Here is a 25,214-nt window from a genome sequence, read left to right on the forward strand (position 1 = left end):
CCCTCCGTTCCCACCATATCCATGTGCCGATCCAAAAGCTTAGGCATCCTTTGGCTAAAACAAATTCCCGCCTCATCTCCTTTTTAAAGATACATCCAGCAGAGATTTGCATCAATTGTTCCTCAGCTCTTAAAGTTCTGCATGTTTGGATACAAACTGCAATCCAATTCCCGTAGACTGGCTCTCCGTGACTGGACCAGGCTTCAACGTTCAGCGTTTCAAATAGAGACATAGAAAAATAGGTGCAGGAATAGGCCATTCGGCCCATCCATTCAATATGATGATGGCTGATCTTCCAAAATCAGTACCCCGTTCCTGCTTTTTCCCCCGTATCCCTTGATTCCTTTTGCCCTAAGAGCTAAATCTAACTCCCTCTTGCTCATCTCACTCATTCTTTCTATATTTCACTTTGAGATGTCATGAGGGTTTGGAAATGTATATTCTGTGTAAAATGTGAGATGAGTGAGTCTCAACAAGAGAGCCCCCCTCCCCCCCCATCCAAGGCAAGAGTTTTTAAAGAATATCTGCCACTACCTCCAGCTGCAGGATTGTTGTCTCTACGCTTTTGCCAGATGCGTAAGGGACTTCTTTAATGTAGGGTGGTCAGATCTTATTCAGATTTAGACAACCTGAAAGATAACCAAAGTAAAGGATACACACAACACAAAATGCTGGAGTAACTCAGCGGGTCGGGTAGCATCTCTGGAGAAAAGGAATAGGCGACGTTTCGGGTCAGAACCCTTCTTCAGACAGAGATTCAGGGGAGAGGGAAACTGGAGATATGGACGGGTAAGGTGTGAAAAGGACAGATCAAAGCAGGCGATGATCAAGGAAATGTGGTATGGTTGAGAGATTCAGAAAGATTGAGAAGGCCAGAACAAAACAGGGCTGACAACAGCTGACCTCGGGAAGGGTGGATTGGCACGTTGTTGGTTGGGAAAGATGTGTTAACAACTGTTAAGAACACGTTAAACCAATTAAACAGACTTTTCTGAATTCTTCTACAACAAGTTTCAGTGTTATTTTTATACTCGTCAAACTTGCGCTTGCAAGATCTTGGACGGGACCTTTGTATTAGTTGAACAATTCATGGGCGACCCATTTGGGAAAAATCGTTACATTAGTTCATGACAGCAGCTAGACAGTTAAAAACATGATGCTGGAATTCTGATCCAGTCGCTGTGATAGCTTCAGGTAACTTGATGCAGGTTTGCAAACCTGCACTGTTTAATTATGCAGCACTGAACTCAAGTACTGCAGAAGCTCCTTTTAACAAATAGCTATTCTACTGTGGAGCTGTTGATTTTATAAAGAAAAGTGTAGATTAGTTTCAGTGATAGCATTCCACTGATGGAAACCATACGCCATCGATTGTTCATTGCAAATCCCATCTGCCCCTCAAACTTTGATTAACTGGCACGTGACCTCTAATTACCACTGCCTCCTGTTTCCTTCTAATTGTATGACCAATGCAACCGGATACCACAAAGCGGATTTCCAATCCGGATTCCGCTCCAACCACTGTACTGAAACTGCGCTCCTCAAAATCACAAACGACCTTTTCCTCTCCTCCGACGCTGGCAACCTCAACATCCTCATCCTACTTGACCTCAGCGCCGCCTTTGACACCATAAATCACTCCATTCTCCTCACCCGACTTGAAACCTCCTTTAACATCACCGGCACAGCCCTATCCTGGTTCAAATCTTACCTCTCTGACAGGCACCAGTTCATCTCCATTAACAACTGTAAATCCCCCACCGCTCCCCTCCCCCAAGGTGTCCCCCAAGGCTCAGTCCTTGGCCCCCTCCTCTTCATCCTCTACCTGTTCCCCCTTGATCAATTAATCCGCCGTCATGGTCTCAACTTCCACTGCTTCGCCGATGATATCCAGCTCCTCATCTCCACCAAGTCAATCTCCACTACCACACACTCTACACTGACAAACTGCATCACTGAAATAAAATCTTGGCTTCAATCAAATTTCCTCAAACTCAACTGCAACAAATCTGAAATCATCATCATTGGTCCAAAAACGCTCACCAAATCCACCCAAAACTTCATCCTCAATATTGATGGTCTCCCAGTATCCACCTCACCTCACATCCGGAATCTTGGAATCATCTTTGATCAAACCCTCTCCTTCGACAAACACATCAAACACATCACAAAGACAGCCTTCTTCCACCTCAAAAACATTGCCCGTCTCCGTCCATCCCTCTCCTCCACAGCTGCAGAAACCCTCATCCACGCCTTCATCACCTCCTGTCTGGACTACTGCAACAGCCTCCTCTATGGCGCACCCTCAAAAATCATCAGTAAACTTCAATACATTCAAAACTCCGCTGCCCGTCTACTCACCCACACCCCGATCCGTGACCATATCACCCCCGTCCTTTACAAACTCCACTGGCTCCCCATCCCCCAGAGAATCCAGTACAAAATCCTCCTCATGACCTACAAAGCCCTCCATAACCTGGCCCCATCCTACCTGACTGACCTCCTCCACAGGCACACTCCCACCTGCACCCTCCGCTCTGCTGCTGCCAATCTCCTATCCCCCCCCCTCCGGACCAAACTCAGATCCTGGGGGGACAGGGCTTTCTCCATCGCTGCTCCCACCTTATGGAACTCACTACCCCAAACCGTCAGAGACTCCTCACTCACCACATTCAAAACATCACTGAAGTCTCACCTATTCAGTACTGCCTTCAACCACTGAAGGTCACCTCACCTTCTGTCTCCTTTCTCTGTTCGTTTACTTATTTATCTATTTATTCACTTCCCTATGTTCTTTAAATCCCTGTAAAGCGTCTTTGAGTGTATGAAAAGCGCTATATAAATGTAATGCATTATTATTATTATTATTATTAAAACATCAGAACAAAAACCTCTGAGCTGCAAAAAAAACAAACAGATACTTGAGGTGTTCTTTTTTCCCGTTCACTGGTGGAAACAAAAATGTAAATGGAGGGAATGGAAATCATGTAAATACTGTCTCTCCAAAGGTGCAGCAGTCGAGTTGCTGCCTCACAGCGCCAGAGACCAGGGTTCGATCTGGACAACAGGTGCTATCTGTATGGAGTTTATATGTTCTCCCTGTGGCTGTGTGGGTTTTCACCGGGTGCTCTGGTTTCCTCACACGCTCCAAAATTTCCCTTTTATTAAACAATAGCATTGTTAATTTTTCCTGACAAAATGTTATTGCTCAGTTATCCAGAGATGCTGCCTGGCCCGCTGAGTTACTCCAGCCGTCCGTGACTTTTTTCCTCAACTTGAGGTTTTTGAAATGACTGAAGTTCTTCTCTTGCGAGTAAGTAACTGTGTGAGTAAACAGCGAGAGAAATGTAAGAACTTTTACCAAATATAAAGATGAAGATTGGAGCGAATGTCAATGTGAGTCATTTCCAGACAGACACACAATAAATCACACTGGGGCATGTACGTGCACGGTGGCGCAGCGGTAGAGCTGCTGCCGTACAGAGCCAGAGACCCAGGTTCGATCCTGACCACGGGTGCTGTCTGTATGGAGTTTGTACGTTCTCTCTGTGACCACGTGGGTATTCCTCCGGGTGCTCTGGTTTCCGGCCACACTCCAAAGACATACATTGGTAATTGGCTTCGGTAAAAAATTGTAAATTGTGCCTAGTGTGTGTTGGATAGTGTTAGTATACGGGGTGATCACTGGTTGGCGGTGACTCGGTGGGACGAAGGGCCTGTTTCTGCGCTGCATCTCTAAAGTCTAATGAGTAAGGAAACGACCAAGGTGTAAAATAAATGCAGTGACCTGCAGAGGGATGCAGAGATTGAGTGGGCAAGAAGTTAGAATGGAGACTATGATGTACTATGATTTTTTCGATTTAGAGATACAGCGTAGAAACAGGCCCTTCGGCCCACCAAGTCTGCACCGCCCAGCGATTCCCGCACACTAACACTATCCTACACCCACTAGAGACAATTTTAAACAAAATTTAAAAATCAACAGCATACCTGCACATCTTTGGAGTGTGGGAGGAAACCAAAGATCTCGGAGAAAACCCACGCAGGTCACGGGGCGAACGTAAAAGATCCGTACAGACGGCTCGTAGTCAGGATCGAACCTGAGTCTCCGGCGCTGCATTCGCTGTAAGGCAGCAACTCTACCACCGTGCCATGATGTTGTATGAAATTCATTTTGGAAGGAAGAATTATAGAAAAATGTTTTTTCAATGTTAAAGAAAATATTAAATGTTAATATTCTGAGATATTTGTTCATGCTAGGCATCGTTGTGCAATGCATTTCAGAATGCAAATGGCACATTGGTCTTTATTGCAAGAGACCCGACGAGTATGGAAGTCCAGCAGTCATTGTAAAATTTGCTGAGACTATCATCGTCTTCGTTCGTGTCCATCATCCATGTTTCAAATGTTGGGCCAGGCTCCTGCACAGTGGACAGCCTTCTCATTTGCCACCGCTAGATCTTCCAGGCAGCATTGTTCACCAAGAAGTGGGCATCCTAGTAGGTGTGGCACGGATTGTACAGATGTTCCACATTCACATTCTGTGTCTGCCACATTTGCATAGCCCCATTTGCCCATATTGGTCTTGCATCGGGCCATCCCTGTACGAAGCCTATTGAGGGACTTCCAGTCACACCTATGACCAGGTGGTAGCTGTTCCTTGGTTGGGATTGGCAGCTTCTCGCGGTGGTGGTTTTCACTGCGTTTCTTTTCCCACAAGGCTGGTCTGATTGCTTGAGGAGACTGTGACAGTGGCTGGACTGTGTGAAGGAAGCTCTTCTTCGACTTCAGGCGGTTTGGGGCTGGGTGATGGGAGTGACAGGTCTCCAACTTGCGTGGTGGAGCAATACCGACCCGGACATCCGTTGGTTTAAGGCAGCCAGTGATGCATCTGCAGCTGTTATTAAGGGCGGCATCAACTTTCAACTTTCTTCGCATGACTATCATAATGCTGTGTATAGTATTTGTTTTCACAATGCAGGAAAGTTATACTGGGTGGGTGTTCTGCAGAATCCTTGGATGAAGGCATTGTCCCGAGGATTTGACTAGGATGGGTCTGCTCAATAGAATGAAAGTAATTCACTGGAACACTAGATTCTGAGAGATGTTGTCCAGGCAGATGCAAAGAGTCTGTTTCTTATTGTTCACACCACAGGGGGCTTTTCCGCCTTTGCCAGCCGAATCTATGCCAACTATCGGAGTAATTCCAAGGATAGACATAAGGTGCTGGCATAACTCAGTGAGTTAGGCAGCATCTCTGGAGATAATGGATAGGTGACACTTTACGTCGGGACCCTTGTTCAGATTGCAGTAATCCCATACCTTCAATTGTTTCTCAGTAACCTATTCTCTCTCATGTACACGACAGCTCCCGACCTGAATGTAGACTGTCCATTCCCGCCATGGATGCTGTCTGACCTGCTGAGTTCCTCCAGCACTTTGTTTTTTCTCCCCCCCATTCTCCTGTCACCCATCCACCTGTACGTGAATAATTTGACAGAACATTAACCTGGCACCTAGCGTGTCTCGGATGCAGGGCAAGCTGGAGCACCTGGGAAAACCCGCACAACCACAGGGGAGAATGTGCAAACTCCACACAGACAGCACCCGAGCTCATGACCAACCTAAGTTGCTGGAGGGACCGTGTGAGGCAGCAGCACTAACTGCTGCACAACCACGTCACCTTTTCCACTGTGTTGCCAATGGCTGGGGAGTCGAGATCAGGGGATGATAGTCCCAGTATATGGTTATTTAGGACTAATGTGAGGTAATTTCTTCAGGGCTGAAATTTTTTGGAATTTTGAATTGTAGAGATCTTTGGAGGCTTATTTAAGGCTGTGATTGTTGGATATTTAGATGATCAGATGATGTGGATCAGGAGAGAAATGGACACATGATCAAGGATCAGCCATAAAAATTATTGAATGATATCAGACTCAAAGGCAAGTCCCACCATTTTGATGCTCACCAGTACAGCCAGAATGTTGTCAGGGCCCACAATCTTGATTGTAACTTAATCTCTGATTAACAATCTCTATCAATTCGCTTGGGTCGGCCCGCTGCAGACCTTTCACCGTCCGGCGCAGTCTGGAACGTGGCAACTACAACAGCCTGACCGCGGGAGAAGACGGCAGGGGAAGAGAAAAGACATTCTGGCCTTCGATCACAGTGAGGAGGGGACTGGAGGAGACTCACTGTGATGGATGTTTCTTTCTGTTTCGTTTTGTTTGATTGTGTGTGTTATTGCTTATTTTTATTGCTCTTGTTGTTGGACTGTGGGTAATCTTTCATTTCACTGCACATTTATGTGTGTGTGACAAATAAACTTGACTTGACTTGTTAGAGACAACAGCTTCCTGATGTAAAGTTAAACCACCACAGACCACAATGTGGATAAAGCAATAATTGAAAACTTCATTATGATTATTTAGGGCTTTTTTTTAGATTTTAGATTTAGATTTTTAGATTTAGAGATACAGCGCAGAAACAGGCTCTTCGGCCCACCGGGTCCGCGCCGCCCAGCGATCCCCGCACACGAACACCCACTAGGGACAATTTTTACATTTGCCCAGCCAATTAACCTACCTACATACAATACAATACAATACAATATATCTTTATTGTCATTGTACCCAGGGGTACAACGAGATTGGGAATGCGCCTCCCATACGATGCAATAATTTAAGTAATTAACAGCAACCCAACGAAACGAAACAATTGTAACAGTTTTTAGAGAGGGTAAAGTGCAAGTTGATCTATGCGTTGTGGCCATCCGGCTCAGCAGGACCGGTTCATAGCAGCTATGGCCCTGGGGATGAAGCTGTTCCTGAGTGTGGAGGTGCGGGCGTAGAAGGCCTTGTATCGTCTGCCCGATGGAAGGAGTTCGAACAGACTGTTGCAGGGGTGTGAAGAGTCTTTGTGGATGCTGGTGGCTTTTCTGAGGCATCGTGTGTTGTAGATGCCCTCCAAGTCTGGTAGCTGTGTTCCGATGGCCCTCTGAGCTCTATGGACTACCCGCTGTAGAGCTTTCCTTTCTGCCTCCGTGCAGCTGAGGTACCACACAGGGATGCCACATCTTTGTAGACCTGTACGTCTTTGGAGTGTGGCAGGAAACCGAAGATCTCGGAGAAAACCCACGCAGGTCACGGGGAGAACGTACAAACTCCATACAGACGGCGCCCGTAGTCAGGACCGAACCTGAGTCTCCGGCGCTGCATTCGCTGTAAGGCAGCAACTCTACCGCTGCGCCACCGTGCCGCCACATTTTGTGAATACCGCACGGATTGTGAGGGTAAGGGTGGCACAGCAGCATGGCGTTAGCGTTGCTGCCATACAGAACCAGAGACCCGGGTTTGATCCTTACTACGGGGGCTGTGTGTACGGAGTTTGTACGTTCTCCCCGTGATCGCGTGGGTTTCTCCGGGTGCTCCGGTTTCTTCCACGCTCCAAAGATGTGCAGGTTAATTGGATTTGGTAAAATTGTAAATGGCCCCTAGTGTGTAGGATAGTGCTGGTGTACAGGATGATCGCTGGTCGGCGTGGACTCAGTGAGCCAAAGGGCTTGTTTCCGTGCTGTATTTCTAAAGACTATTTGATGCTGGAGTCAATTATAAAATACGAAATTGCGGAGCATTTGGATAGCAGTAACAGGATCGTTCCGAGTCAGCATGGATTTACGAAGGGGAAATCATGCTTGACTAATCTTCTGGAATTTTTTGAAGATGTAACTAGGAAAATTGACAGGGGAGAACCGGTGGATGTGGTGTACCTCGACTTTCAGAAAGCCTTCGACAAGGTCCCACATAGGAGGTTAGTGGGCAAAATTAGAGTACATGGTATTGGGGGTAGGGTACTGACATGGATAGAAAATTGGTTGACAGACAGAAAGCAAAGAGTGGGGATAAATGGGTCTCTTTCAGAATGGCAGGCAGTGACTAGTGGGGTACCGCAAGGCTCGGTGCTGGGACCGCAGCTATTTACAATACACATTAATGACTTGGATGAAGGGATTAAAAGTAGCATTAGCAAATTTGCAGATGATACAAAGCTGGGTGGTAGTGTGAACTGTGAGGAAGATGCTATGAGGTTGCAGGGTGACTTGGACAGGTTGTGTGAGTGGGCGGATGCATGGCAGATGCAGTTTAATGTGGAGAAGTGTGAGGTTATCCACTTTGGTGGTAAGTATAGGAAGGCAGAGTATTATCTGAATGGTGTCAAGTTAGGAACAGGGAACGTACAACGAGATCTGGGTGTCCTAGTGCATCAGTCACTGAAAGGAAGCATGCAGGTACAGCAGGCAGTGAAGAAAGCCAATGGAATGTTGGCCTTCATAACAAGGGGAGTTGAGTATAGGAGCAAAGAGGTCCTTCTGCAGTTGTACAGGGCCCTAGTGAGACCGCACCTGCAGTACTGTGTGCAGTTTTGGTCTCCAAATTTGAGGAAGGATATTCTTGCTATTGAGGGCGTGCAGCGTAGGTTTACTGGGTTAATTCCTGGAATGGCGGGACTGTCATATGTTGAAAGACTGGAGCGACTAGGCTTGTATACACTGGAATAGAAACATAGAAAATAGGTGCAGGAGTAGGCCATTCGGCCCTTCGAGCCTGCACCGCCATTCAATATGATCATGGCTGATCATCCAGCTCAGTAGCCTGTACCTGCCTTCTCTCCATACCCCCTGATCCCTTTAGCAAAAAGGGCCACATCTAACTAACTCCCTCTTAAATATAGCCAATGAACTGGCCTCAACTACCTTCTGTGGCAGAGAATTCCACAGACTCACCACTCTCTGTGTGAAGAAATGTTTTCTCATCTCGGTCCTAAAAGACTTCCCCCTTATCCTTAAGCTGTGACCCCTGGTTTTGGACTCTCCCAACATCGGGAACAATCTTCCCGCATCTAGCCTCTCCAACCCCTTAAGAATTTTATATGTTTCTATGATCCCCCCTCAGTCTTCTAAATTCCAGCGAGTACAAGCCCAGTCTATCCAGTCTTTCCTCATATGAAAGTCCCGCCATCCCAGGGATCAATCTGGTGAACCTTCTCTGTACTCCCTCTAAGGCAAGGACGTCTTTCCTCAGGTTAGGAGACCAAAACTGCACACAATACTCCAGGTGCGGTCTCACCAAGGCCCTGTATAACTGCAGCAGAACCTCCCTGCTCCTAAACTCAAACCCTCTTGCTATGAATGCCAACATACCATTCGCTTTCTTCACTGCCTGCTGCACCTGCATGCTTGCTTTCAATGACTGGTGCACCATGACACCCAGGTCACGTTGCATCTCCCCTTCTCCCAATCGGTCACCATTCAGGTAATACTCTGCTTTCCTGTTCTTGCCGCCAAAGTGGATAACCTCACATTTATCCACATTATATTGCATCTGCCATGCATTTGCCCACTGCCTAATCTATCCAAGTCACTCTGCAGCCTCCTAGCATCCTCCTCGCAGCTAACACTGCCACCCAGCTTCGTGTCATCCGCAAACTTAGAGATGTTGCATTCAATTCAATTTAGAAGGATGAGAGGAGATCTTATCGAAACGTATAAGATTATTAAGGGGTTGGACACGTTAGAGGCAGGAAACATGTTCCCAATGTTGGGGGAGTCCAGAATAAGGGGCCACAGTTTAAGAATAAGGGGTAGGCCATTTAGAACTGAGATGAGGAAAAATATTTTCAGTCAGAGAGTTGTGAATCTGTGGAATTCTCTGCCTCAGAAGGCAGTGGAGGCCAATTCTCTGAATGCATTCAAGAGAGCTAGATAGAGCTCTTAAGGATAGGGGATTTATTCAGAAAATGCTGGAGTAACTCAGCAGGTCAGGCAGCATCTTGGGAGAGAAGGAATGGGTGACGTTTCGGGTCGCGAGACCCTTCTTCAGACTGATAGGGGAGTCAGGGGGTATGGGGAGAAGGCAGGAACGGGGTACTGATTGAGAATGATCAGCCATGATCACATTGAATGACTGTGCTGGCTTGAAGGGCCGAATGGCCTCCTCCTGCGTCTATTGTTTTGTTTGTAAACTGCCAATATAGGTAGCTTTTGATTGGATCGCGTTACTAGTTTATATGTTTGTTTTTGTTTTGGAATAAAGTATTTGGGTTTTTTTAAGTGCCTCCTCCACCGATCACTCTGTCCTCCTCCACTTATTACTCTCAGTCCTCCTCCACCTATCACTCCCAGTGCCTCCTCCACCTATCATTCTGTGTTCCTCCACTATCACTCTCAGTGTCTTCCTCCACCTATCACTCTGTCCTCCACCTATCACTCCTAGTGCCTCCTCCACCTATCACTCTGTCTTCCACCTACCACTCTCGGTCCTCCCTCCACCTATCACTCTCGGTCCCCCTCCACCTATCACTCTTGGTCCTCCTCCACCTATTGGTCTCAGTCCTCCTCCATCTATCACTCACGATCGTCCTCCACCTATCACTCCCAGTGCCTCCTCCACCTATCACTCTCTGTCTTCCACCTATCACTCCTTGTGCCTCCTCCACCTATCACTCTCGGTCCTCCTCCACCGATCATGCTCGGTCCTCCCTCCACCTATCACTCTCGGTTCTCCCACCACCTATCAATCTTGGTCCTCCTCCACCTATCACTCTCGGTCCTCCTCCACTTATCACTCTCATTGTCTCCTCCACCTATCACTCGTTCCTCCTCCACCTATCACTCTCGGTCCTCCTCCACCTATCACTCTCAGTGTCTCCACCTATCACTCTCGGTCCTCCTCCACCCATCACTCTCGGTCCTCCTCCACCTATCGATCTCGGTCCTCCTCCACCTATCAATCCCAGTGTCTCCTCCACCTATCACTCTCTGTCTTCCACCTATCACTCCTAGTGCCTCCTCCACCTATCACTCTCGGTCCTCCTCCACCTATCACTCTTAGTGTCACCTCCACCTATCCCTCTCGGTCCTTCTCCACCTATCACTCTCGGTGTCTCCACCTATCACTCTCGGTCCTCCTCCACCTATCACTCTCAGTGTCGCCTGCACCTATCACTCTCGGTCCTCCTCCACCTATCACTCTCGGTCCTCCTCCACCTATCACTCTCGGTCATCCTCCACCTATCACTCTCTGTGTCTCCTCCACTTATCACTCTCAGTCCTCCTCCATCTATCACTCTCAGTCCTCCACCTGTCACTCTCAGTCCTCCTCCACCTATCACTCTCAGTGTTTCCTCCACCTATCACTCGGTCCTCCTCCACCTATCACTCTCAGTGTCACCTCCAGCTATCAATCTCGGTCCTCCTCCACCTATCACTCTCGGACCTCCTCCACCTATCACTCTCAGTGCCTCCTCCACCTATCACTCTCGGTCCTCCTCCACCTATCACTCTCGGTCCTCCCTCCACCTATGACTCTCGGTCCTCCCTCCACATATCATTCTCGGTCCTCCCTCCACATATCACTCTCGGTCCTCCCTCCACATATCACTCTCGTTCCACCTCCACCTATCACTCTCGGTCCTCCACCTATCACTCTCGGTCCTCCTCCACCTATCACTCGGTCCTCCTCCACCTATCACTCTGGGTCCTCCTCCACCTATCACTCTCGGTCCTCCTCCACCTATCTCTCTCGGTCCTCCTCCACCTATCACTCTTAGTGTCTCCTCCACCTATCATTCTTGGTCCTCCCCCACCAGCACTCTCGGTCCTCCTCCACCTATCACTCTCGGTCCTCCTCCACCTATCACTCTCAGTGTTTCCTCCACCTATCACTCTGTGTTTCCTCCACCTGTCACTCTGTGTCTCCTCCACCTATCACTCTCGGTCCTCCTCCACCTATCACTCTTAGTGTCTCCTCCACCTATCACTCTCGGTCCTCCCCCACCAGCACTCTCGGTCCTCCTCCACCTATCACTCTCAGTGTCTCCACCTATCACTCTCAGTGTCTCCTCCACCTATCACTCTGTGTCTAATCCACCTATCACTCTCAGTGTCTCCACCACCTATCACTCAGTGTCTAATCCACCTATCACTCTGTGTCTGCTCCACCTATCACTCAGTGTCTAATCCACCTATCACTCTCAGTGACTCCTCCACCTATCACTCTGTGTCTCCTCCACCTATCATTCTCAGTGTTTCCTCCACCTATCACTCTCGGTCCTCCTCCACCTATCACTCTCAGTGTCTCCTCCACCTATCACTCAGTTTATTAATCCACCTATCACTCTCAGTGTCTCCTCCACCTATCACTCCTCCCCCCCCCCCGTCAGCGTTTGAACTTGGCCCGCGCCGCGTCACGAGCCGTCGCCGTTGGCACGCGACGTCACTTCCGGCGGACGACCTGGCGGCCAGGCAGCCGCGCTCGAGCAAAAAAAATACCACAAGCGGCGCAAAAATAACTCGATGCGAACCGCCCGCCTCGCAAACCAGCCAAGCAGCTCCCCGCCGGGACACGACTGTGGAAACCAAATAACCGTACCGGGGTTTTAATTGTGTCTCGGATCGGGCTCAAGAAGGAGAAAGATGTCGGCGCAGGCCCAAATGCGAGCCATGCTCGACCAGCTGATGGGCACGTCCCGGGACGGTAAGCGCGATGGCGGCCAGGTCTGCCCTCATTCGGTTTAAGTCTAGTGTGTGTTTGTTTGTGTGTTGGGGGGGGGGGGCAGCTGTTTGCGGGTGAGGCGATGTAACATGTCGGCTGCGAGCGGCCACAACATGGTGGAAACGGCTGTGGCCGCGCCTCTCGTCCTCTCCCCGCCATCATCGACGGGTGGGGGCTGGGGGCTGGGGGGGGGGGGGCCGCCGGCCAATGGGAGGGGTGTTGCTAACTGATGGCTGGCGGTCTCGGCCAATGAGGGGGGGAGCGTTCACCGATTGCCAGCCGGACCGGCCAATGGGCGAAGAGATCGTCACCCGTCGTCATGCCGGGAGGCGGGTCCTGCGACGGGTGGCCGCATTTCTATTGGCTGCCGGCGAGGTGGAAGCCAAGTCAATTGGTTTGGAATTGGGTGGGTGGGAAGGAACTGCAGAGATGTTGGTTTACATCAAAGAAAAGACACCAAGTGCTGGAGTAACTCAGTGGGTCAGACAACAGCATCTCTAGGGAATGTTTAGGGTTGAGACCTTCAGACTGAGAGTCAGGGGCGAGGGAAACTGGAGATTTCGATGGTTAAGGTATGAAAACGACAGATCAAGGCATACAATGGTCAGTCAGAGAGTATAAGACAATAACTGCAGATGCTGGTACAAATCGAAGGTATTTATTCACAAAATGCTGGAGTAACTCAGCAGGTCAGGCAGCATCTCAGCATCGGTCAGAGAGTTGTAAATCTGTGGAACTCTGCCTCAGAAGGCAGTGGAGGCCAATTCTCGGAATGCATTCAAGAGAGAGCTAGATAGAGCTCTTAAGGATAGGGGGTACGGGGAGAAGGCAGGAACGGGGTACTGATTGAGAATAATCAGCCATGATCACATTGGTGGTGCTGGCTCAAGGGGCCGAATGGCCTACTCCTGCATCTATTGTCTATGGTCAAGGAGTTGCAGAATGGTTCATTGTTGGCTATGGGGAAGGTGACAATGACGCATACAATCTGTAAATTTAATCAGGAGGACAGTGAAACTAGGTGGGGGAGGGACGGAGAGAGAGGGAAAGCAAGGCCGGGTTATGTGAAGTCAGAGAAATCAAATTTCATACCGCTTGGTTGTAAGCAGCCCAAGCAAAATATGAGGTGCTGTTCCTCCAAATTGCTTTGGGCCACACTCTGACAGTGGAAGAGGCTCAGGACCGATAGGTCAGTATGGGATTGGGAGTTAAAGTGTTTAACAACCGGCATATTGTCTAGGCCGACTCAATGGAGGTTGTCAGCACCAAAGATAGACAAAGTGCTGGAGTAACTCAAGCAGCCTCTCGGGAGAAACTGAATAGGTGACGTTTCAGGTCGAGATTCTTCTTTAATCTGAAGAAGGGTTTTGACCCAAAATGTCACCCATTCCCTTTCACCAGTGATGCTGTCCGATCCAGCTTTTTTTGTTTATCTTTGGTCACTCCAGCATTTTATGTTTATCTTTGGTTTGGAATAGGTGCTATTTTATTTTCTATTGGCTCTGGATTGTCCTGGCGATGGGAGTCACTCGGCTGGTTAAAGTATCATAGCACTGAAGAGGGGGAGGAATTCACATTATTGGGCTGTGCATTAAAAAAGTCTCAAGTTATTAGCAGATGAAGAAAACAGGTCAGAACAGTGGAAATGTGAAATGCTGGATTGAGTAGTTCTTAATTGAAATGTATAGTTCACTATAGATCGGGTCAATGCACAGTCTCTTGCCCAGAGTAGGGGAATTGAGGACATAAGTTTAAGGTGAAGGGGAAAAGATTTAATAGGAAACTGAGGGATAACTTTTTCCCACAGAGGGTGGTGGATGTATGGAACGAGCTGCCAGAGAAGGTAGTTGAGGCAGAGACTATCACAACATTTAATAAACAGTTAGACAGGTACATGGATAGGACAAGTTTGGAGGGATATGGGCCAAAAACAGACAGGTGGGACTAGTATAGTTGGGATATGTTGGCAGGTGTGGGCAAGCTGGGCTGCAGGGGCTGTTTCCAAGCTCTATGACTCTATACCTTATCTGATTTATTTGATATATTCATATTTCACAGTTATATGTTTTTTAAGTCATATGATTTTCATACGGACTCCATTGTATCTGATATTGGACGTGCTTGCTATTAATCTCTGCTGAGAGTAGTTTGGGGTGATTAAAGAGTTCATATATGCACATTCCTTATATTGAAAGTACTGTGGAGCGATTTCATGGATGAAATTGATTTTCAAGATTTACATTATGATTAAGATTATTCAGACAGTATATTTTCATTATTTGTATCAATGTAATCATTCCCAGGTGAGTTACTCTATCAAGTTCAATACTGCAGTCAGATATACAGTGCATTTGCATCCTGTGTGATACTATGCTTTCTGCAGCATTGTATTGCCATTATTGTTTGATCAAGCATAAAATATGTATCTCAAATCAAAACTTTTTTATTAATCAAATCAGCCTGCTGGTAAGGATTAGGATCAACTTGATATCCCTTTGATTTTTTTTTCTGTATTTCTTTTGTCTTTTTAAATCTTTGTTTAAACAGTGAGTGCTGAAGACATCGGGGGGAAATGGCTTGGAGAAGCGTTACCAACGGTATGAGGGAACTAATTTAACACACACACAGCTGAAGTGGTGAGAGTCCCTCTTTTCAAGTCACCATAAATCCATCAGTTTTCACTAGTGAAAATAAATAACGTTACATGGGAATTATTAGGTTAAGGTGTAATCAACTAAGTGAACAGTACACCACCGGTAAAGTTGTGGTTCTCTACCAGACATATTTAAAAAGGAACATGGAGATACTCTGAAGATGCATTTGTTGATAGAAATAAAACAGTAGTTAAAAAAAATTCAAAGCTTCATTGATGGGCTTAGATTACGAGAATAAAAGCAAAAAATGCTTTTAAAAAGTGACGGACAGTAGCTATGAAATGGAAAATAAACATTTTCAGATTGATGACTTTTGGTCAGATCTGGAAAATGTTAGTAAATAATTTATGATTCTCATTTGCAGGAAGGGAATAGAAGAAAAAGAAAAGTCTTTGGGGTGAAATACAGAAAAGATCTTGACAGTATGGGGATAATGCTGTTTCTTGAACTTGCATTGAGTTTTATTCGACATAATTTCAGCAGGAATAATTAAGGTGTCTTAAGATCAAAACTGAATACTATCTTTGCAGAATGAACAGGTGCTCAAAAGCAGTCAATCAATCTATCTGTTTGATTTATTTCCTTTGTAGAGGACATTGATTTGTGGTCATCGATCATAATATACAAACTGAAAGACGAATAAATAAATAATTTTATCTGAGAAATGTGTTTGGGGTTCTACACAACGGGAAAGCAAGAGATATGTAGGCAGTTATTCCATCTTTTGGAATTGTATAGGAAAAGTCTATTAGAAAGGATGAGGGGCTTTGATGAAGATTGACAATTTATGATAAATAGGGCAACATTGTCACTGGGCAATATTTGTTAATGCAAGTTGCTGTTTAAATGTTCAGAATTGAAGGGAGGGGTTGATATCTCGCCTCAATGTTGCTATTTCCACACTTCAACATCTGACAATCACTCCACGTCACCTCGATCTGCCTTTCGCCTGCCAGATTGTGCACCACCAGTCTCCCTCGTCTCTTTATACTATATATCTACTCTTTCAGTCCAGAGGAGGGATCTCAGCCCAAAATTCCGACTGTCCATTTCCCTCCATGGATGCTGTCTTACCCAATGACTTCCTCTTGCAGGTTACATTTTGCTAGCTGCAGTATTTACCCGTTGGAGGAGGCATGCTGCTGAGTGGTACCAAATTTCAGTGCTTTCAATTTTGCAGTTAGAATTTCAAGATTTCTTTGGGGGGGAGGGGGGGGCTCAATGAATTCAAATTTATGGCTACAAACATTGACTTCTCTAACTTTAGATAGCTCCTCTGTCCCTCTCTTCCCCTCCCCCTTCCCAGTTCTCCCACTGTCTTCCTGTCTCCACCTATATCCTTTCTTTGTCCCGCCCCCCCCCGACATCAGTCTGAAGAAGGGTCTCGACCCGAAACATCACCCATTCCTTCTCTCCTGAGATGCTGCCTGACCTGCTGAGTTACTCCAGCATTTCGTGATACCCAAATTTATGGCTAGATTTTTTCCCAAAATATATGTGGAATTGCTAAAGTCTATACAGACAGTCCACTGCCCTGCCCTCATCAGTCCTCTTGGTGACCTCTTGAAAAATCTCTGGAAGATTTGTGAGACATAATTTCCTATGCACAGCCATGCTGCCGATCCTGTTCTTAAGATTCCCCCCTCCAATAACTTTGCCACCACTGACCAGGCTAATTTATCCTGGTTTGCCTTGTTGTCTTCAAGCAATAGTACAATATTAGCCATCCTTCAGTCTTCCAGAACTTTATCTGGAGCTAAAGATGATGTGAATTTCTCTGCAAGATTCTCCCCAATTTCCTCCTTTGCTTCCTAAAAGGTTTGAGGATGTACTTGGTCAGGCCCTGAGAATTATCCACCCTAACGCTATAATGCGAGGTTTCTTTGAAACATAACTATTTTGTAGTAGCAGAACTGCCTGTATACCAAATCTGTGGAGTCTCTTAACCAACATTGTGTTCGGATAATATTCTAGCTTCATGATGTGTTTGGAAACATTTCAGCTTCCATTCATCTTCACTATACAGGCAAACCATGCGTAACAGTCATATGAGTAGCAGAAATTTGGCCATTACAGAATTCACAAATTACTTCCCAAAAACATTAGAGCAATTCTGTATCTTATGTAATTTGTATATCAAAAAGGTAAAGAAAGAAAAACTTTTCTCAATGTAATGCAGCTTCACGTTCTGGCAAATCGTGATACAGATTGTTTTCTAGGATCAGAGCTCCTCTGTATAGTGGTGGGGGGAGAATCATCTGTATTAACGTGATTCTTGATTCGTTGTGGTCTCATTCCTTCATGGAAACTGTTGAAAGCTTTGTTTCCTGGTCTTGTGAGTTCTCAAACTTAAGATTCATGTAACTAAATCATTTTCTGAAATTTGCATTGTTATCTCATTAAAGGAGAATACTGCAAGTTTGAATTAGGTAAAGGCCTTGAGCTATTGTTATTATTTCCTAATTTAGAAAATGAAGCGGATCAACAATTTTGAATTTTGTCAAATCTGCTTGACCAAGACAGATTCTATTTTTGAATCCTAGGCCATATTTCATTTAAAATCTTGTTGGGTGATGGGGAAATATGCAAGTCTGCCTTCAAAAAACATCTTAATCCTTTACTATCCCTTTACTTTCACCTTGCATAACAAATGTAAGGAACTGATACACTGTCTGCGATACATCCCCTTTTGGCAGGATACTCTTAAATTAATTTCAAACCTTCTCTTAGTCTGTAGCTTTAGTCTTATCTTTTGTTCAGCTGCACCTAAACTCATCCATGAAATTCCTTATTGTCTGTTGTGGGACTTTGCCTGAAAATTGTCCACCATATATAATTAAACATGATGCTAACTGCATGCATGAAATTAATGATTGTATCACACTTTGCAATGTTCAATTTGGCTCATACTTTTGTGTGTCCATTTTTTTGAACCGATTAGCCAAAAAATTTAAATCCACGTTCCTTTGGTGAAATTTAATGCCTGCAGCAGTTGTTTTATTTTAAACATAGACGTATGACCAGAACTATAAATTAAATGACTACCTGCAAAATCTATATCAGTTAATCTTGCATTTATACTTTTATGGAAAAAAGCTTTCCATCTCTATGGCGAATTGAACTAAGTGTTTGTGGCATCTTTTCTCTATTTGAAAGGAAAGGCCTCCCTAAGTGGGAACATGCTTTTGAAGTTCTTTGTCAACACCAATTGCCAAGTTATTTTATTGGATTCTTTTTATGCATTATTGCCACAGTGGGCGAGGTGAGACTTTTAAGAACAGGATCAGGAGTAGGACATGAGGTGCTTCCAGTCTGCTCTGCCATTCATCAAGAACGTGGGTGATAATCTACCACAGCTCTATATTCTTGCTGTATCCCATAACCCTTTATTTTCATGAATGGTATCCCATAACCCTTTATTTTCTGAATGGTATCACCCCCACAGCCATCTAAGACAGACAATTCCCAAGATTCACCACCCTGTGCATGAAGGAATCATCCCTTATCTTGGTCAAAATGGTTTGTTCATTATTCTAGGACTGTGACCGTTGGTCCTCGGGGACTACATCCAGCCTTTCAATCTCTCTAAGGTGAGGAGCTGGAGGAACCCAGTGGGTCAGGCATTATCTGTGGAGCGAAAGGACAGTCCATACTTTGGACTCAAGGGTCTGGAAGATGTAAGAAGAGCCTGGTCCTAGACTCCCCCACTTCTGCAAACATCTTCTCCACATTCACTCTGTCTAGGTCTTTCATTATTCAGTAGGTTTCAATGAGATACCCCTTCATCCTAAAATCCAGCAAGTCCATGCCCAAAGCCTTGAAACGCTCCTCATGTGTTAATCCAATCATGCCTGGGAGTATTCTCGTAACGTCCCCTGGACCCTCTCCAGTGCCAGCACATCCTTCCTCAGACTTAGGATCCAAAATTGCTCCCAATATTCCAAATGTGACCTGACCAGCACCTTATAAAGGCTTCAGTACATCCTTGCTTTTATATTCTAGTCCTCTCAAAATGAATGCTAATAATGCATTTGCCTTCCTTACTGCCGACTCAACCTGCAAATTAACCTTATAGGAATCCTGTGCCAGTACTCCCAAGTCACTTTACACTACCTCTTTTATTTAGCAGCCACATTCATGTATGGCACCTTATCAAAAGCGTCCTGAAAGTCCAAGTAAACAACATCATCTGATTCTCCTTTGTCTGTCCTGCTTGTTGCTTCCTCAAAGAATTCCAACAGATTTGTCAGGCAAGATCTCCCCTTAACAAAACCATGCTGACTTTGACCCATTTTATCATGTGCTTTTGAGTACCCTGAAACCTCATCCTTGGACTGTCAGAATAACTGGCCTATAATTTTGCCTCGCTCCCTTCTTAAACAATGGAGCTACCTTTGTAATTTTCCCAGAAGAAGGTAGAATAGCCAATACACCTTTATTTAAAAAAACATAACAGGGATACTGCAGAAAATTAATAGGCCAGTGACCCTTGTATCAATGGTATCAGAACATAAAACTGTTCTAATTTGTTTCATTGGGTTGTTTAAATTAATACTGACTAGCTAAGTAATTTATTGCATCGTATGGGAGGCGCATTCCCAATCTCGTTGTACCCCTGTACAATGACAATAAAGATATATTGTATTGTATTGTTGTAAAATTATTGGAGGAGAGTTTTGGGGACAGAATTTACATGCATTTGGAAAGGTATGGTCTTACAATGCCCTACATAATGTTTGGGACAAAGACCTATCATTTATTTATTTGCCTCTGTACTCCACAATTTGAGATTTGTAATAGAAAAAAATCGCATGTGATTAAAGTGCACATTGTCAGATTTTATTAAAGGCCATTTTTATACATTTTGGTTTCACCATGTAGAAATTACAGCTATGTTTATACATAGTCTCCCCCCCCCCCCCCCCATTTCAGAGCACCATAATGTTTGGGACACATGGCTTCACAGGTGTTTGTAATTGCTCAGGTGTGTTTAATTGCCTCCTTAGTGCAGGTACAAGAGAGCTCTCAGCTCCTAGTCTTTCCTCTAGTATTTCCATCACCTTTGGAAACGTTTATTGCTGTTTATCAACATGAGGACCAAAGTTGTGCGAATGAAAGTCAAAGAAGCCATGTTGGAACTGAGATACAAGAATAAAACTGTTAGAGACATCAGCCAAACCTTAGGCTTACCAAAATCAACTGTTTGGAACATCATTAAGAAGAAAGAGATGTTTCTTCTTTTTAATGATGTTCCAAACAGTTGGAATGATGTTCCAAACAGTTGGATTAGTAAGCTCATCAATCGCAAAGGGACTGACAGGCCAAGGAAGACCTCCACAGCTGATGGCAGAATAATTCTCTCTATAATAAAGAAAAATCCCCTGTCCGACAGATCAGAAACACTCTTCAGGAGTCAGGTGTGGGTTTGTCAATGCCCATTGTCCGCAGAAGACTTCATGAACAGAAATACAGAGGCTACACTGCAAGATGCAAACCACTGGTTAGCCGCAAAAATAGGATGGCCAGGTTACAGTTTGCCAAGATGTACTTAAAAGAGCAACCATGGTTCTGGAAAAAGGACTTGTGGACAGATGAGATGAAGATTAACATATCAGAGTGAGGGTAAGAGCAAAGTATGGAGGAGAGAAGGAGCTACTTAAGATCCAAAGTAGACCACATCATCTGTGAAACACAGTGGTGGGGGTGTTACGGCCTGGGCATGTATGGCTGCAGAAGGTACTGGCTCACATATCTTCATTGATGATACAACTGCTGATGGTAGTAGCATAATGAATTCTGAAGTGGATAGACACATCCTATCTGGTCAAGTTCAAACAAATGCCTCAAAACTCATTGGCCGGCGGTTCATTCTACAGCAAGCCAATGATCCCAAACATACTGCTAAAGCAACAAGGGAGTTTTTCAAAGCTAAAAAATGGTCAATTCTCGAGTGGCCATGTCAGTCACCTGATCTGAACCCAATTGAGCATGCCTTTTATATGCTGAAGAGAAAACTGAAGGGGACTAACCCCCAAAACAAGCATAAGCTAAAGATGGCTGCAATGCAGGCCTGGCAGAGCATCACCAGAGAAGACACCCAGCAACTGGCGATGTCAATGAATCGCAGACTTCAAGCAGACATTGCATGCAAAGGATATGTAACAAAATACTAAACATGACTACTTTCATTTGCATGACATTGCTGTGTCCCAAACATGGTGCCCTGAAATGGGGGAACTATGTATAAACACTGCTGTAATTTCTACATGGTAAAACCAAAATGTATAAAAACGGCCTTTATTAAAATCTGACAATGTGCACTTTAACCACATGTGATTTTTTTTTCTATTACAAATTTCAAATTGTGGAGTACAGAGGCAAATAAATAAATGATGGGTTTTTGTCCCAAACATGGAGGGCATTGTATTATAAATAGCATGATTTTATGCGGGCCGGATATGCCTCACAAATCTGAGTTTTTTTTTTGAGGTGACAAAGATGATTTAGGGAAGGGCAGTAGATCTTGAATACATGAACTTTAGTAAAATCCTTCTTGGTAGGCTGGTCCAGAAGATTAAGTCACAATTGATATCTGGTGAATTGGTAAGTGGGATACCAAATTATATAAGACAAGGGGCATTGGTAGAAAGGACCGTCTTTTCTGTCGTGGTCTGTGTTCCATAAAGATCTGTGCCGGTACCTCTAGTTTGTAATGGTGTCTGATAAATTTGCAGGAAACACAAAAGTTAGAGTTGTGGGTGATGAGTAAGTAAATTTGTCAAAGGATACATATTATGTGAAGTTCTGGTCACGTAGATGGGAAGTCAAAACCAATTATTACCTTTAATTAAAGCAAAATTAATGGTTAAGGTATGTGTGGATTGGACACACTGTTTACATTCCCATTTTAAAGGTATACACTATTTAAATATTTCTATTATGAATTCTTAAATTAACATTCATAATAGAAGCAGGCTGCACAAACTTGATGCTATATACTTTTGCCCTCATGATATTGTTATGGTTGCATTTGCAACATGGCATTTTTACATAGACAATTTCCATTATGAGTGCAGAAAAAAGAATAAAGTTGGCAGAAATTCTGTATTCTTGTTAGATCAACATTTAAAGATTTTGCGACAATCAATAACCAATTGAAACCCAGTAGTGTCAAAGTAGCGCATACACCAGTTGCTTGTGACTGATTTCAAAGCTAAACATTGTGTGGGATAGTGCGGGTGTACGGGGTGGTCACTGGTTGGCGCTGAGTCTGTGTGCCAAAGGGCCTGTTTCCATGCTGTATCTCTGAAATTTAAAGTAAAATCTAAAGGAATTCTACACTTGCTTTGTGTTAGTGAAGCAGTGGTCAGGATCTTCCTTCTGCAATGCTGTGTACCTCATTTCAATAAGATTTCAATTTTGTTTTCTGTACCCTTTATTAGATTTGACTATTTATTCAATGGATGTAGTGTCCTGTTACCCCATTGTTTTGGAACCCACAAAATTAGTAAAATCTCATTATGAACATAATATCGGAGGGAACTAATTCTGGACAATAAAATAAAATATATTTAATGTGGCTCTAACAGCAAAGGAACTGGTGTTGAACATGTTTTAGGAAGTCTTTTTAATCTGTTTGTAATTATGTACACCAATTTTCTACATTTTACCAGATAATATTCAATTCTATCCAATCCTGAAGAAACCACATTTTCACTTATTATGAAAGTGCTTTGAAGAACAATATTATGGCTAATTATAATAAGTGGTTAATAACCATGTGGCCATATAACATTTAAAATAAATCTATGCAGCTTTTATTAAATTGAAAATCGCCTAATGCTTTGATAATTTTAAAGGAACTGACTATGCTCTAGATGGGTATAATTTTTTTTTGACTAATGGATCAGGAGTTGTATTCACAAGGAACGTGTTGTGCAGAAGTTCTAGGGTTTTAATAAATTTAGAATATTGTGCGATCCCAATGAACATCTTGAAAACTAGCTATGGAGTGATGCTTTGAGGCATATTGTGATGTAAATCATCTGTTATTGTGCACTTAGCTTTATTACATCTGATCTGTAGTTACAAATGGTGAAACATTTTGATTGAATCATTTGTTTACATTCATTGCTGTTTTCAAACTTCTCTGAGCCTTTTTAAAATAATACCCAACAATTAATGCCCTCTAACTTTTTCTGGAATGATTTTTCAGTAACAGTTATTTGCAGATACTTAAATATTTAAAAGCATCATTCCAGATATGTTTTTTTTTAATAAAGTCACAGCATGTACCAATAAATCAGGTTGCATGCAATAATTTTTTTTAGAAAAGTAACAATAATTTTCATCAGAAAACATCAGTTTAATGATGTTATTTTAGTATCTTGTAGTTTTCATGTAGTTGCTGTTGGTTTTTGTCTCACTAAGTGTACCCGTACCAAGGTGTTCATATTAAAATGGGATATAGAAACATAGGTAGAATATAATCACATTTCAACTGACAGTTTGAACAAAAGTTTCATAGAGTATTAGCATTATTGATTATCCATGGTGGCAAGCCTTGTACTGATTTGCCAGCCATAATTCTAGATGGTATCTTGCCAAAACAATCATTTCATGAATGCTACAGAGGAGTGAAATATGCTTGTAACACTAATTAGCCTAATTTTGTACTATTGTGGTTAACATTGACAAATCTCAGTTCAGTTTATTGTCAACGTGTACCGAGTTACAGTGAAAAGCTTTTGTTGTGTGCTAACCAGTCAGCGGAAAGACAATACGTGATTACAATCGAGCCATTGACAGTGTATAGATGCATGATAAGGAAGTAACATTTAGTGCAAGCTAAAGCCAGTAAAGTCTGATCAAAGATAGTCCGAGGGTCAATGAGGTAGATCATATTTCGGGACTGCTCTCTAATTGTAGTAGGATGATTCAGTTGCCCGAAATCTCTGTGTTCAGTTCCATTTTCCAACCATCGTTCCCAGAGTTTTTCCCAATTATAGATGGGCATTTGCATGCAGGGAGGAACAATCAAATGTTTATCTTTTTTCTATGGCTGATGAGCAGAAAGGAATGTTGACATGAGTAATGGAGTCTGTCTTCATGTGAAGTTGATGCAGGAGGGGAAACTACTAGGAATGAAAAACATTTTTTTTATGTTACACGATTGTTAGTTTATTGGTCTATGTTTTCTATAGTATTCCTAATATGGGGCATTAGGGGTCTCACCTTGTGTCCAGATTGTCAGTTGAGATATGTTGCTTTAGTTCACTGTTATTTTTGCGCTCTGGTAAGGATATTTTGTTACACAGTTGGCTGTGGCATTTTGTACATTCAAAGCTCGAATTGTAGGATATTATTCAAATTTTGATTGTACTGGACTGTTTATTGGTGATGAAATTTTCTTCAGCAGTACAAACAAGCAAAGTTGAATCTTGGCAGAGCAGTTGTTCTGATGAAATTGAGTAAGGTGTATTTATTCCTATGATTTAGGTTTATTATTATGTGTACTGAGGTACAGTGAAAAGCTTTGTTTTGCATGCTATCCAATCACATCAAATAATACTATACATAAATGCAATCAAGTCAAACTCAAGTAAAATAGATAGAGCAAAGGGTAAGATACAGAGTGCAGAATATAGTTCTCAGCATTGTAGGGCAACAGTTCCATAGACATAGTGCAATGTCCGCTATGGGGTAGAGACAATGCCCTTTTCTTATGGAAGGACTGTTCAGGCACCTGATGACAGAGGGGAAGAAGCTGCCCACAAAAATATGCATCAGCTCCCAAACTTTTGATTTGATGTGAACATTTTACCCTGGTTAATGAAACTGTTCATTATGCATCAAATTAGTCTAGCGTTAACTCTGCATACACATATCTTAATTTGTCATTAAATTGAAGCCACTTTTCAGGACAATCCCCACCAATTGGCAAAATGAATACTGGACAATAATGAAGTAGTATCGATTCAGTTCTGTGCTGAATGACTGGTATTTCTCA

General features: G+C 43.8%; 1 protein-coding gene across 5 annotated transcripts in view; it reads left to right on the plus strand.

Annotated features, from left to right (window-relative positions):
* The first annotated feature begins 12,268 nt into the window (after positions 1 to 12,268).
* LOC144611586 (putative RNA-binding protein Luc7-like 2) overlaps positions 12,269 to 25,214 on the plus strand; it is a 57,335-nt gene continuing 44,389 nt past the window's right edge. For 3 of the 5 annotated variants that reach the window (XM_078430780.1, XM_078430777.1, XM_078430779.1), the window contains exon 1: positions 12,269 to 12,533. Coding sequence is in view for 2 of the 5 variants with exons in the window: in XM_078430777.1 (XP_078286903.1) it covers positions 12,473 to 12,533 (61 nt within the window). In the remaining 3 variants the exon portion in view is untranslated. The remainder of the gene's footprint in view (positions 12,534 to 25,214) is intronic. The other 2 variants (XM_078430782.1, XM_078430784.1) reach the window with 1 other exon arrangement.

The sequence above is a fragment of the Rhinoraja longicauda genome, chromosome 40 (genome assembly GCF_053455715.1).
Source record: "Rhinoraja longicauda isolate Sanriku21f chromosome 40, sRhiLon1.1, whole genome shotgun sequence".
In the NCBI taxonomy this organism is placed as follows: domain Eukaryota; kingdom Metazoa; phylum Chordata; class Chondrichthyes; order Rajiformes; family Arhynchobatidae; genus Rhinoraja; species Rhinoraja longicauda.